We start from the raw sequence: 15,257 nt of genomic DNA, 5'->3' as shown, positions 1-15,257 counted from the left end.
AAATTAAGATGTTCAGCAGGGGTTTTAAAATTTTTATAACTTACAAGTTATGATAGATATTAAATTAGTTTTGAACATGACATTTTTTAATAAAAAGATAAATATATAAGTTTTTTTGATGGATTTTTAGATATAAAAAAATTTTCATTCACAAATTAAAATATTTATACATATATCTAATTAATTAAATTAATATTTGATCAAAAAATAACTAAAATTAAAATATTTAATCTTACAATACAAGTTATATACTTGATTGTGTTTAACAACTATATCTCTTAATAAAATATATTTTTTTATATAAAACATATTTTTAAAACTTAAAAACACATTGATAAGCATGTAGGGCTTGGATAACAAAGATTTTTGACAACAAAGAATAAAATTGTATTATTTTAATTTTGAGTTAAATAAAAAAATAATCATCATTAATAAATAATAAAATTGTGTTATGTTTTTAAATTAAGAGACATAAAAAGCATTAAACAAGAAAAAAAAAAACTTGGATGATATGAATTAACATGTTAAACATACAATCTGACTAATAAACTTAATTGAGTTGAATGATTTATTTTATTAATTTTTTTAAAATCAAATATAACATAGCAACATACAAAATAGAAAGAGCTCAATCGTGTAGATCCAATATTGGTCCAACATTCAAAATATAGCTCAAGCTTGCGGGCCTTCTATCCTAACAAGCTTGTCTTTATTTGTTTTATTTTTTAAGGGGTTGAACCCTAGCTCTTTCTTTAAGTAAAAAAACAAATATCAGACTATGCATTATCTGTTTTCTATAGAATTCACTAACCATTAGACTATGCATTATCTATTTTTTATAGAATTCACCAACCAGAGGTTATTGAAGAATAAAAAATTCAGTTTTAATTAAAAATTTGTTTTTAAACCTAGTTTTATCCAAAACATAAAAAATACCCCCTAAAAATCTTGATAAACCCATATATGGTCTAAAAAATTAAAAAAATAGCTTAATGAACCCAAAATCTATTGGAACCCGAAATTCTTCTTCCAGTTCTCATCAAGCAAGTAGAAGGAGGAAAAACACTAGGTGAAACTTCAAATAAAAATTATTGACACCAATATTTATTATTTTTATGGTTAGAATAGTCAAAAACAACTACTTTTCTCTTTTCATATTAGAATCCAAGGAGTCTCTTTCTTATCTCATAATATAGAGATTGAAAATAAAAAAATAAATTTTAGTATTAAAATTAAATTTGAAACAATTAAAAGAACCGACCATCCAATAATTAAAAAAATAAAGTATAAAAATAAAGTATAAAAATTTTTCAAATGAAATTAAAAATCATCATTTACTTTATCCGTTATTTTCACTTTAATGCTTTCAATCCATCCCAACCCTTTTCTAAAAAAGTTGAAAATTGGCCTCAATTGTAAAAAGAAAAAAAAAAGTTTGGGAATTGTTGGAGGTTGAACAGTAAAAAATGATACAATGGTTTAGCTCCTGTTAATTAATTTGCTTTTGTAAAGGAAATATTGTAAATCTCTAACCTTCCCATCCCACGGGTATACCCACCCTTACGGGGTACAATTTGCTTAAAAAGATATTTGACTTCTATTCATAGAAAAATAATTAGGAATTTCGATGTAGCATACGAGTAATTCATCCAAAAATAATTAAACTTTGAATGAAGTCATGAAAACAAACAAAATAGAGCAAGTTGTAGAGGTAATTGGGCACATCTGCTCCTCACCAACTGGCACAGAATATCACTTTTCCTCCAGGATCAACTAAAGCCTTGTGAAGGAATGTCCCTTTCGCAAACAACTAGAAAACAAGAATTAAAAAAAAAAAAAAAAAGAGGAGTAGGAATCATGTATTTTGGAGGATTGCCTTGAAGATGAAGCATGCAGGCCCTTTACAGCCCAACATGATAATAATAACAATGCATGCATCATCTTTCGGATCAAGCAGCCTTGACGACGACAAGCAAGGAACCTAAACTCTCCCTCCGTTCAATGCCATTTATATAAGACTCCATCTTCTTGCACAAAACACATGTACTTGAACTAGTGTTGCATGCATTGCGCTGTTAGAGTCCTCGAAACATTAACTCCAAAATCCTTTCATCCTTCTACAAATCTTAATTTAGTACTGTACAACAATGGTACTCTCGCAGCAGATGAAACTTGTTGCCTCGCTACTTCTGGTCTTAAATTTCTGCATGTATGTCATTGTTTTGGGGATTGGCGGTTGGGCTATGAATAGAGCCATTGATCATGGTTTCATCATTGGTAAATCACCCTCTCGCCTTCTTTACTCTCTTTTTCTTTATTAACTCTGATGCACTACTTGTCTTCCGCTAGCACGTTCTGTGTGCTGATTATGTTACTTACAAGTTAATTTCAGGACCTGGGTTTAACCTTCCAGCACATTTCTCACCTATTTACTTCCCTATGGGGAATGCTGCCACTGGATTCTTTGTGATGTTTGCTTTGATCGCCGGAGTTGTTGGTGCTGCCTCAGCAATTGTTGGTCTTAATCACATTCGGACTTGGACCGGCGACAGCTTGCCATCTGCAGCCTCCGCTGCTGCCGTTTCTTGGACTCTCACTCTTCTAGCCATGGGGTAAGCAACCACCATCCATCACGTTTCGCCCTTTCTCTCAGCAACTCTTTAAGCAATCAACAAAGTATTAGACAAGGTTCCATATTTGGGATAAGAGAAGATAGATTTTCTCAAGCCACTTTAAAATGCTCAATTTAAGTTCAAAAAGAAAGAAACTGAAAGATACATATGCTTCTTTCGTGCTATGCTGATCACTGACTGACAACAAAATTTGTGCAGCTTCGCCTGCAAAGAAATTGAGCTCTCTATCAGGAACGCCCGTCTGGTAAGAATAAACAGAGATTCGTCACTTGTCATGTATACTTTAACTGGCCAAGATTTCAACCTTGCGCATAACCATGCACCAGAAATTGATGACAAGTATTTTTCTTTCTGCAGAGAACCATGGAGGCATTTCTGATAATCCTTTCTGCTACACAGCTTCTATACATAGCAGCCATCCACGGTGCCTCCTCATTTAGGAGACCTTAAGAGAGAGTCCCTTTAAGCATGCTTGGTGTGTTTTCATTTTCATTTTCTTTTTCCGGCTCTCTCTGGGGCATGAAATTAACTAGGAGATTGATGTTTTTCTGTGTGATTGGTGTGGATTTTTATGAACAAATAATTAACAAGGAAATGGTGTGAGCATCATTTATAATTTCATTATGAGGTCTCTTGCTTCTCTGAGACATCAATTGTTTATTCCGACAGAATAAATAAATTAGACTGTATTATTTAATGCTTATTTAATGCACGTTGTTTTGGATCATCATTTAAATAAATTGGATTATATATATATATATATGATGGATGTGCGTTTAATTATAATTTCAATAAATCGGGATTTGAAAGTTTAATTTTATAATTGTTTTGTGTCATTGAAATACGCTAACATATATGATATTGAACAAATCCACCATTCACTAAAAAGAAAAAAATAAAAACTCTACACCCGGGTTGTAATCAATTTTTTTTTTAATGCCAAAAGATAAATATGGCAATAAATTGAAACAAAAAGGTATATTAAAATATATGATCTTGTTATATAAAAAAATTTAAAATTTTTTTATTTAATTACACAACAATAAAATTATTTCTTATAAAAAATAATTATTTCAACTTCATTGAAAAGAAATATATAGCAGGGTTCTTAATACACAAAAATGTGTATTAAGCATTGACATGAAAAAAAAATCATTAAGGAAAAATATTTTTTTTTCAAAACTTTCTTCCTATCTTTCTATGATTCATGTAATATTATCTATTAAAAAAAACAAAAACAATTATAAAAAGTATAGTTCATTCCCAAAATAGATCTTCTTAAATATTTCATATTTTCTATTAAAATAAATTAAAAGAAAAATATCTAGATCTTAAATTTATTTTAATAAAATATTCATGACAACAAACATAAAATAATATGCATAATAGATTCATATTAAATAATTAATGAAATAATTACTAATACAGAAAAGCAGCAACAATAACAACAAAAAAATATATACTAAATTGATTAATATCTAATAAAATAATATCTCAAATATAATATTATTTATTCAATTATAGAATACTATAATACCATAAAGGGTATAATAAAAATAAACCTGATAATAACATAGAAAAATATCATTATCTTATCTAAAAATAAATTCAAAAATAATTTTAGTTATTTTTATAAAAATTAAGTAGATTTTTTTTTATAAAAAAATAAGAGTCTTACACAAGAGAGCTCAAGAGTCTTCACCTAGATGGCCCACTCTTATCTCTAAAAGTGGTTAGGCACGTGTTAGGCTTACAAGGATAAGCATATGTATCTAGCCTATTATTTATTTATATTTTTTTTATTAAGATTAAAGGATAATACATGGTCAACACAATGTTTTATATATAGAAAACAATATGTTATTTTCACTAATAATATATTTCTAGTTGTAATAAAAACTTGAATTATTTTTTAACTTGACTTTATATTAAGTTATAGAGGTTGATATAACACTATTCAATTGAGTTAATAAGCAAAAAGCTAACCTCAATGATATTTTTTAAAATAATATTAAAATAATAATATATTTAATCAATCAAGTCAAGCTACTAAGCTAATCATTTAGATCTTGGTTTGAAATGAATTTAATTTAGATCTTGGTTTGAAGTGGATTTAATAAGTTTGGTGTTTTAAACTAGTTATTATTTAATTACATAGAGGAAATAAATAATCACAACAAAACAACCATACAAAATAAAATAAAAAATGATTATAATGGATTGCATTAAAGTATGTATGTTAATATTACAAAAAAATTTATATTATATCACTCAAAAATAAAGAGAAAAATAAATGGAATTTAATAAGATAATATCTAAAATATATTTTAATTAATTTAATATTTTTTAAATATATATATACACACACACTTTAAATTAACTAATTCTTAAGAAGTTTCAATTTTTTTAATTAAAAAAAAAAAAACCAGACATGGAGGTCTGAACAACTCACCATGTCTGGGCCATGTAAAAGAATCCTAGGCCTCAACATGGAGTCCACTCAATTTTTTTAATAAAAGTAAAAAAACAACGCGTAGGCCTATTGAATGAAGAATTAGGCTGGTTTAAAAAAACCTAATTTTTAACATATTTTTATCTTAAAAAACTTTTATAACCTATAAAAAATAATTACTAAATTAAAAAAACTCAAAATTGATTAAAAACACAATTAAATAGCTATCTCTCATTATAATAATTTTATTTTTAAAAAATAATTTCTTAATTAAAACTCCTATATATTATTTCTAAAAAAACAAAATCCAAAATCCTCTCACGATGACCAGCTGACCTTGTTCTGTCTCATCCATCATTTTTCAATAGTTATCTCTCATTTTTGGCTAAATCATTAATAGATGAGTTTTTTAACTAAATCAAATCATTAATTGCAAAACTAAATCCTAAGCCAAAAAAACTAGGAAAATTAAGCAACGGACATCATTTTCTTTGTTTATTTGGCTTTTTCTTTATTTTAATTTTAGTACTCATTTTTAATACTTTTCAAACAATAAAATTAAATTCTTTTTCATAAAATAAAACACCAACCAAACCTCAAATGACCTTTTAAGATCAAAATAACTATAGATTAAAACAAATGATCAAACCCAAATCCCAAACAAAGAAATAGAGCTGACAGCATGGCTTTTTAAAAATAAAAAGAATATTATTTTTTTATTTCAATTTTAATCCTTTCATTTTAAAACACCAATCCAATATCTAGATTTTTTAAAAAATCATCATGATAATAATAAAATTGAAAAGAAAATTTTGATGATCAAAGGGAAAAAAATAAATAGAAAAAAAAAGAAGAGGAAAACACTACTATAATTCACAGTGTGTTTTAAGGATGAAAATAGTATTTTCTCCGCATCCTTTTATACTTTTTTATTTTATTAATTTTAATTTTAATTTTAGACCTCGCATGCCCATTATAAAATTATAAAACGAAAGGCATCCATACATACCAAAGTGCACAATTGAAGCAGAACCTAATAGAAGGTAAAATTACTAAATTACAAAAAGAAAAGGAAAATTACTACATCAATCACAATTCAGCAAGTAGCAATAATAGGAGAGGAAAGGGGGAGGAGAAAACACCAATCTGCCCATGCTAATCAAAAATGGAAGGAAAAAAAGACTTACAACATGCGGTCTCTGCTAACACCATAAAAAATAAACAAGGAAATCAGGCTTAGGCTTGGTCGAACTAAGCTAGGCACCATTGATGAAACTCAATAATTGCCTAGTTTATATAGCTGTTTTATCTATATAGGTTTTCTGCAATTTATTGTTTCGGAAAATTTTCTAAGAGATTCTAACTCTCGTATCTCAAACTTGTACAAACCAGATCCTTCTCAGATTCCCAGTCCACGACAGCTTCCTCGTGCTAACTTCTGCAACAGATGTATGGGGTATCACGAAACAAGACGACAAGACAACAGCCATATGGAAATGTGCAGAAATCTCAGCTTTAGAGGGTAGTTGAACAAAGCAAGAAAACCAAAATATCATCACCCCTTAAACCATAGTTGAACCAAATCAAAATAATGAGAAACAACACCCCAGTAAAAAGAATCTGCAGATGGTGCCAATCTGAAAAACCTTTTGAAAGGGAAACTACCTCACAATTGGTTTTTTGAGTCCAGAATCTCTCCAGATTTATTTTCTCAAAAACCAAAAAGAAAAGGAGAGGGTACAACTCAAAATGAGGAAGCACCAGAGAATACGTGAGCAAAACCAGCAAACTGGACAAGTTAGTATTTTCAACTATTAAAGAGGTTTTATTGGAAAAAAAATAATTTAAATGATGTTCCGAAAGAAAAATCCCTAGATTTTATATAGCAGAGAATTTATACAATTCCTAGGTTATCTGTCAAAGGTGATACTAGCACCAGGTTAACAGCCCCATTAAAAGCAACTCATCAAATAATTATCTTGATAATGATTCATACTTCTCGAGAGTTATGAGCAACCATAATGTTGAAAAAGAAGAGCACATATATTGACTTTAAGGCCTAAAAAGCATAGGAATCCCAAGATTAGTAAAATTTAGGAGCTTCCATCTGCTTTGTAAAATGCATGAACCACATGAGCCTCTGTGATTTGCAATGCACTTTTTTTTTTTTTTAATACATGATAAATCTACAGAACACTTGAAAAGGCACATCTTGCATAACAAGGCATCAAAACATATCACAACAGAGCACGCGCGCATATATGCAGTATATGTACAGGATCTCGATATCCAACCAAATCACATTCTGATTAACTTGAGGGAATGCTACTAACCTGAAATTATCTATTTGGAGCCCGTAAGAACATCAAATATACCACAGCAACTCATCCACGATGTTCTTTCAGCTACTCGTGGACCACAAGCAAGAGGAGGCTGCGGATAAATTAAGCAAAGCAGAGCATATTCACTTGTTAATGCAACAAATTCAAGAAAAAGAATGACAGGCCCTCATCAACATGAAGAGACAAACCTTATTTTCAGTAATTTGACGAGCATCAGTGTATTTAGTTTTTTCTTCACCATTACCAGTTTCAGCAGAATGACTGGCTGATGATACCAATGTTTTCCCTACATTTCCATATGCAGAAGAACCAACCACATTTGCAGATGCCCCAACATTCTCATCTGAAATAGGAAAAACTTTATCTTCATTTTTCTTTGGCACTACAGTAGCTGGTGAAACTTCAGCAATCTCATTGGGTACAGGCAACAGTTTATCCTCATCTTCCGCAAAACAAGATTCAACCACTTTTTCATTTTTCTTTGGCACTACAGTAGCTGGTGAAACTACACCAATTTCATTGGATACAGGCAACAGTTTGTACTCATCTTTCTCAAAACAAGATTCAACCACTTCTTCATTTTTCTTTGGCACTACAGTAGCTGGTGAAACTTCAGCAGTCTCATTGGATACAGGCAACAGTTTGTCCTCATCTTCCTCAAAACAAGATTCAACCACTTCCAGAACCTCCGGATTTTCAACTTGAGCAATCTCAATAACAAATTTTTCTGTCTCAGATATAGGCACCACAGGATCAACCAAATCAGCAGAAGCAGTTTCCAAAACTGAATTACTATCAGCTTCCTTGACTAGTTTCTCATTTTCAGAGATCTGCTTCACCTCTTCAGAAAAAGAACCAATTTCCTTTTCTTCATCATTGGCTTCCTTCGATTTCTTCTCGAAATCCTGAGACTCATTGCTGAAACTACTACTGCTAGAGCTCCTGTCATCTTCATCATGAGATTCCTTTGAAGAATCAACATGCTCAATAGAAACACTTTTACTCTCAATATTTACAGCAATGCTGTCCTCTGATTCAACTTGTAGGCTTCCTTCTGCATCCCCAGTGACTACCTCCATGGGCTTGTTCTTGTTGGCTAATGAATCAGAAGGCGATGGGCCTCCCTTCTCATATTCTTCATTCCCCTCATTAAATGGATGCTGGTGATTGTGTTGGTCCTGTGATACAGAGGTACCAACCTCACCACCATCAGTCTCTGTTTCATCATGGCTTTTTGGGTCATCATTTCCTGAAACCATTGATAAAACCACAAGAACTTACAGTTAGAAAAATGGTTAAAGAAAACGATTCCAGTCAAATTTAAGGACAACAAAATGAACTAAGAAATGCCCATCAAGCCAATATGCTTCTGTAATGAAAGGTAGGTGGGAACCCAATGATGGATTCGATACATGAATTCAACAAAAAAATAAAAATGCACCACTTTCACACTAGTGATAAGAGACCAACTAACGCTGTAACTCATATCCAATCAATTTCATAAAAAATAAATTAAAAAAAAAAGAACTGTTGCAAACAGAATGGCATGATGATTAAGCTGCAAGCAAGCATTTCAACTATACTCCAACAATATTCAAGGGAAGCAAGGAAGCCCCATTAACAAATGTACAATACAATATATTGATCACTAAACTTAACCAAATTTAGAAAAAAGGTAAACATCAGGACAACAGTGCTGTAGGTTAAAGTAATCACAATCAAAATGTCAAAGAAATTCTTAAGCCTAAAACACCAGGAAAAAAAAATACACATCCACGCAATTCCAATCAAATCAAGCAAAACATGAAACATAAACAGATACATCTAATCCAAATACTAAAAAAAAGAAAAACAAGAATTCAATCAAAACCAAGCTAAAAGAAGGACGTGAAAAGATACCCATTAACCAGATTGCCAGAAAAACAACAAAACCAGTACATAAAAAAAACGATCAACCTCGATCAACAAGGGATATCTACAGACTCATTAACCCAAAATCCACAAAACACCAAAACTACGACAACAGACCCAATCAAAACCAAAGGGTCATTGGTAAGTACCCATCACAAATTGCATGGAGAAATGAACCAATCCAATCAAACGCAATCAAAACAAGACTTATCAACAAAAACCATTACTCGGATTCAAATAACATGCCTAACAGGCTCAGTCAGTGAGTGCATGATCGAGTGACAGATTGGCAAGTGATGGGTTATTGTAGTTAAGAAGCGAAAACCCTTTGGACAAATTTGAAAAAAGAAACTACCTTGATGATTGTCGGTACTGATTGAAGAGTTGTTGTTGTTGTTGGCCTCCTGTTCCCTCTTTTTCTTGGCTGCTTTCCTCTTCTTAGCACCGGATGGCATGATTGATTTTAGCTTTAGCCCTTAGTAACTCAATAATCTCTTTCTTGTGGGGCTGTCAAACCCACAAAAAAAAAAATATGCACAGATCGTGGGCTGCCTCCCTCTCTCACTGTAGGCTTTGTATGTACAGTAAACTGCAACGCAAAAAGAGAAAAGGAGCACTTGGTAGTAGTTAGCAGAGGTAAGGTGAGAGGAGAAGAAGAGGATCGTGAAGACGATCTAAAAACAGTACTTATTTGTTTTTTTCTAGATGCCAAATCTTCATTTCAAGCGTCATATACGCAAGAGAGTGTCCTTCTCGCTCCCTCCCCGTACAATACGTGTGCGCGTCTGCATTTTCTGTGGTTTTTTTTTTTCTTCTTGTTAATATTCTTGGAGCAACCTTGTATGGTAATATTAATTTAATTTTCGACCTCGTTAAGGATTGGCCCCGTTGAAAATTCAATAATGCTCTTTATTAACGAAGTAAGGATATATTTCTGAGAAGTATTACTGTAAGAGCTTCAACTGGGCTTTAAACTTTAATTGCTAGAGATATGCACGTTCCTTAAATTTAAAAGTAAATCTATTGGATGAGCAGGATTATTTTTAAATATTTTTTATTTAAAAATATATTAAAATAATAATTTTTAATTTTTTTAAAATTATTTTTAAAACCAATACCTTGAAAATCTTAAAAAACACGGTAGAACCGCGTTACTAGAAAAGATATTTATATTTCAGAAAATGGATGGTGCCTTTGAGGCAGGCATGTCGGCGGCGGAATTTGGCTTTTAGTGGATGAGAAGAGGCGTCGAATTTGCCAGATGATATTTGTTTCTGGATTGGGGTGGTGGCTTTTCTAGATTTCGGAAACTACAGGTGACATAAGGGTTTTTTTTTTGGCATTATGTCACCTCTGCGGCCCATTTCTTTTTTCTTTTTCTTTTTCTTTTTCTTTTTTTGAGAAAAAGGCTGCCATTTTTACTAAATAAAGTTTCTTGAGTGGGGATTTTGGTGGGATCTGGTTTTGAATTTGAGATTAAAAAGTACAGCTCAAAAAAGTTACAGTGACCTCAAATGTAATCCGTGCTTTAAATTTTGAAAACCATATTGGCATAAGGTCTGCTGTTGCTACCATTGCCATATGATAATATTATTACCTCAAAGACTAGATAGTGGGGGTATTTTAGTGTAGTTCAATTCTCAGTAAAATGGTAACAGTAAAATTATTTTTATGCGGTGTGATCCAAGAAAAAATTTGGGTAGCGGTGTTTATATTTTTTTTTCCTTCAAAGTAAAAATATTTTTTTATCATTAAAATCAACAAAATATAGAAGTATTGATAAAGAACTTTTTTAATTGTGCATAAGTTGTTAACAGTAAAAATATGAATGTGTCTCTAGAGTAAAAAAAAAAAATATAGTGTTTCTAGATATAGATGCTTTGGGGTTTTTAGATTTTATTGTGTAGTACAAATATATCTTTAATCTTAAAAGAGATAAAATATAAACTTAGTATTTGAAGGTATTTTTATACTTTTCATGTATGTATTTTATGTAATTATCGGGGGATATTTTGATATTTTTGAATTTATTAATGCTTAAAATTGTTAAAGAGCGTTTGGCATATGTCAGCACTTGAGTGATATTTGTGTCATTCAAACGGCACATGTGATGCCATGCCACCTGGTAGACATAAATTGGTGGTTTGTCGTTTTCTTAGATGCGTCGCCTTGTTCTCCTTTATTTGGAGTGATGCGTGGTAATTTATAGTAGTTGGATTATTATCAATGATCGTTTATTTTTTTTCTTTTTTTTCTCTCTCCTAATAGGTAACGTATATTATTGTCCTTTCTGTTTCTTTTTTTTCAACTTCAATCATCATTCTAAAAAAAAATATATATATATATATAATGTTTCTAGATAACGGTATTTTGGAGTTTTTAGATTTTATTGTGTAGTACAAATATATCTTTAATCTTAAAAGAGACAAAATATAAACTTAGTATTTGAAGGCATTTTTATACTTTTCATGTATATATTTTATGTAATTATCGGGGACATTTTGATATTTTTGAATTTATTAATGTTTAAAATTGTTAAAGAGCGTTTGGCATATGTCAGCACTTGGGTGATATTTGTGTCATTCAAACGGCGCATGTGATGCCACCTGGTAGACATAAATTGGTGGTTTGTCGTTTTCTTAGATGCGTTGCCTTGTTCTCCTTTATTTGAAGTGATGCGTGGTAATTTATAGTAGTTGAATTATTATCAATGATCGTTTATTTTTTTCCTCTTTTCTCTCTCTCCTAATAGGTAACGTACATTATTGTCCTTTTTGTTTCTTATTTTTCAACTTCAATCATCATTCTGTTAATTTTTTATTTAAATTTTTTCATTCAATAGAGGGGAAATAAATTGATTGAAGTTTTTTTATATTGTATAAAAGTTGGATAGTGATTATATTTTTTGTATTTGAGGTTAGGTTGAATTTTCTTATCAAAACATGTTTGCTTTTACTTTTTTAAAATACTTTAAAAAAAATAAAAAAATATATTTTATTCTTTTTCCATTTATAGATTTTTTTATTCTTTTCAATTTAGTCTTTCGATTGTAATTTCTCATCTCTTTGGTTTTTCCTTATAGTCCTCATTTTTTTTATTTCTAATTTTATCTTCGGCTCTTTTGTTGGATATTTTTCCTTTCAATTTCATCTTTCAATTAAATTTTTTGTTGTTTTATTTTTTATAATTTGACCTTCATTCTTTTGATTTTTTTCTTTTTATTAAAACTATTTTTCAATTCAATTAAACCCTCCAATTGAGAATTTTTATCCCTCTAATTCATGTTTTTTTCTCACCCTTGATTTTTTGGATCATTTTGTATAATTAATTTTTTTCTAGATTTATCTTTCAATATTTAATTTGTTAGGAATTCAGCTTCATATAATCTTATTGTTCTGCATTAGTTTTTTTAAAATATTGATTTTGTTATTTTCAAGTTTTTTCTATAGATTTATTCTAGTCTCATAATTTAGACCACAATTTTTGTATGTCTTTTTTTAATATAAGTTTTTTTTAGTTGTTATGTTTCTATTTTTTAAGGTATTATTTTAATTCATCTATAATTTTTAAATACAAATAAAATTTATTTTTAAAATAAAAAATATTTATTTTAAATTATATTGCTAATGAAGCATAGGTTAAATCGGTAGAATAAACAAGAAGTGACTCCTAACTACATTTTTAATATCTTCAAGTATTGGTTTTTGATGGTTTACAAGGTTATTTATGTAGAAAATCCAAAAAACATAAATAAAAATATTTTTTAAGTTGAATAGACAAATTAGACTTTAATTGCATAAGATGATTAATCCAATGATATAACTCAACTAAAGTCAATTATAATGGAAGGAATTAAAAATCAAATTTGTCAAACTGGTAAGATTTGTGAGGTCCTATTAATATGCAGAGGATATGTATTTGAGATTGTTTTGATAAAAAAAAAAAAAAACCTATTTGGATTGACATTTAAGTGTGCATTTGAGAATGTAATTGAAATTATAATTTTTAAAAATATAGATTTTTTTGTTTCAAATTATTTTTTAATATAATAATATTAAAAATAATTTTTTTAAAATAAAAAATATTATTTCAATATATTTCTAAATAAATAAATAATTGTATCATACTGCCATAAACTTTTTAAATGCCTAACTTAAAAAAAAAAAAAAAAACAATATACTCAATTCTTTTTAAATGCCTAACTTAAAAAAAAAAACAATATACTCAATGTTACACTTAAATAGGAAACACAATCATCATCTATGATTGGTCTCAATTAAAAAAATTAAAATAGTAAACCCTGTAATCATTACATAATAATCTAAAATAAATGCCTCTTTATCTTCTAATGTCTCTCGGTGGTAGCATTAACTATAAATTTAACTAAAGGGTCAGCCTTTCACTGTCACCGTCCGCATTCACAATGAAAGGCTGATTCTTGGTTCTAGAAGCGTATGGGTTTTTTCCATGAAACCTACCATTAACTACGTTAACGAATGGTGCTGATTTGTAATTTTGTGTTGCTGTACAGTATAATTATTAAATAACCTTTTTTAAATTATTTTATTTCAGGGGTGTTTTAGGTCTTTTCACAGGTAAATTCCTTAAATATTCTTAAAAAATAAACCTTTTCTACTATAAATAAATACAAGGTGTTTTAATAAATATATAAATTAATTTTAAATTTAAAAACCCACCACCGCGGACCACACCTGCATGTAAGAGCCACTTGCGCAATTTAAGTGGCGCATGCAGTATCCACATCATCACCGGAAACCACCATCCAGAGCAGCATTCAATGCACTTCACCGCTCTGGTTGTGGTAAATGCATCCAAAAATATCTTGGGAAGAACTTGAATGGCAAAGAAGGCAACTTTAGCTGGACAATGATATTAAAAAAAAAATGCCAGAAAAAACACCAAAAACTTGTCAGAGGAAGCATGTGATAGCGTGATTGAAATATGATAATTTAACAACCTAATATTAATTAACTAATCACACACAAAAATTCCTATTCTAACATTATCTCTTTTATTTTGTCACTTCCCCTCCTATTTTTGTATTTCAAAAGTGATTTTGATAAAATTTAATTTTTTAATTTTTTATTTATTTCAAAGTAATATGTTTTTAATGTTTCAAATCATTTTAACATGTTAATATCAAAAATAATTTTTAAAAAATAAAAAAATCATTAACATGTATTTTAACATAAAAAGTTATTTGAAAAACAACCATAACCACACTCTCAAATAAGCCCACCGTCATTATTAACTCTTTCATCATTGATATTATTATTATTATTATTATTATTATTATTATTATTATTATTATTTTGATTAATGTGAGTATTCAGGTCAGCTTATATATACCTAAACTAATTTTATAGACTTTAAAGTTAATGATTATATAAGTCTCCAGTAACCTTGAAGTTTATGAGACTCGAACTGGTAACCTTTAGGGAGTAAATATAGGGTCTGATCAATTAAGTTATACCCCTCAGAATTCATCTTTATTATCTCTAAAACCTTAATGATTTATTGGCTTACCGTTACTTTATTATATTATACTTTGAAATATGAGGGAAAACACCATGCATGCATTTATTGTAGATATAAACTTATTGTATTGTAGATCATATTATAGACATGACGTATTTATAATATAAACGTCAATGTACTACCTAGAAGATGGTCTTTTTTGTTTTTTAATTAAAAAGAGTTACTAGGTTGGGTCTTGCTAGACCTATTAGATGACATTGGGTTTTGCTCCTAGCAGGACTCAATACTTTAATGTTTTTTTTTTATTTTTTTATTTTAAGTTTTTTATATTGTATAAAAGTTAGATGATGATAATTTTTTTCATTTAAGGTTGTATTGAATTTTCTTATTAAAACATGTTTATTTTTGTGTTTTAAAAAT

The 15,257-nt window shown here is 29.4% G+C and overlaps 2 protein-coding genes across 4 annotated transcripts; one reads left to right on the top strand and one right to left on the bottom strand.

Moving 5' to 3' along the window:
• Nucleotides 1–1,878: 1,878 nt before the first annotated feature.
• Nucleotides 1,879–3,363, top strand: LOC105111993 (uncharacterized). Its single transcript, XM_011007528.1, has 4 exons — nucleotides 1,879–2,277; nucleotides 2,393–2,612; nucleotides 2,832–2,877; nucleotides 2,991–3,363. The coding sequence occupies exons 1-4, from the start codon at nucleotides 2,148–2,150 to the stop codon at nucleotides 3,081–3,083; spliced, it is 489 nt and encodes a 162-aa protein (XP_011005830.1). The 5' UTR covers nucleotides 1,879–2,147; the 3' UTR covers nucleotides 3,084–3,363.
• Nucleotides 3,364–6,106: 2,743 nt separating this feature from the next.
• Nucleotides 6,107–10,177, bottom strand: LOC105111992 (suppressor). 3 transcript variants are annotated; one of them, XM_011007527.1, is made up of 5 exons: nucleotides 9,694–10,173; nucleotides 8,008–8,676; nucleotides 7,616–7,797; nucleotides 7,419–7,518; nucleotides 6,107–6,523 (listed from the first exon to the last, which is right to left on the bottom strand). In XM_011007527.1, exons 1-4 carry the CDS (start codon nucleotides 9,791–9,793, stop codon nucleotides 7,429–7,431), a joined length of 1,041 nt encoding a protein of 346 aa, XP_011005829.1. In that variant the 5' UTR covers nucleotides 9,794–10,173; the 3' UTR covers nucleotides 6,107–6,523; nucleotides 7,419–7,428. The 3 variants fall into 3 exon arrangements, with proteins under 3 accessions (XP_011005829.1, XP_011005828.1, XP_011005827.1); XM_011007526.1 differs by having other exon boundaries at nucleotides 6,107–6,526; nucleotides 7,616–8,676; nucleotides 9,694–10,177; XM_011007525.1 differs by having other exon boundaries at nucleotides 7,616–8,676; nucleotides 9,694–10,176.
• Between the last annotated feature and the right edge of the window lie 5,080 nt (nucleotides 10,178–15,257).

Source organism: Populus euphratica, unplaced genomic scaffold (assembly GCF_000495115.2).
Source record: "Populus euphratica unplaced genomic scaffold, PopEup_1.0 scaffold319.1, whole genome shotgun sequence".
Lineage (NCBI taxonomy): Eukaryota > Viridiplantae > Streptophyta > Magnoliopsida > Malpighiales > Salicaceae > Populus > Populus euphratica.
Note: the sequence above shows the minus strand (reverse complement) of the source record. Positions and strands in the feature narration are given on the sequence as shown.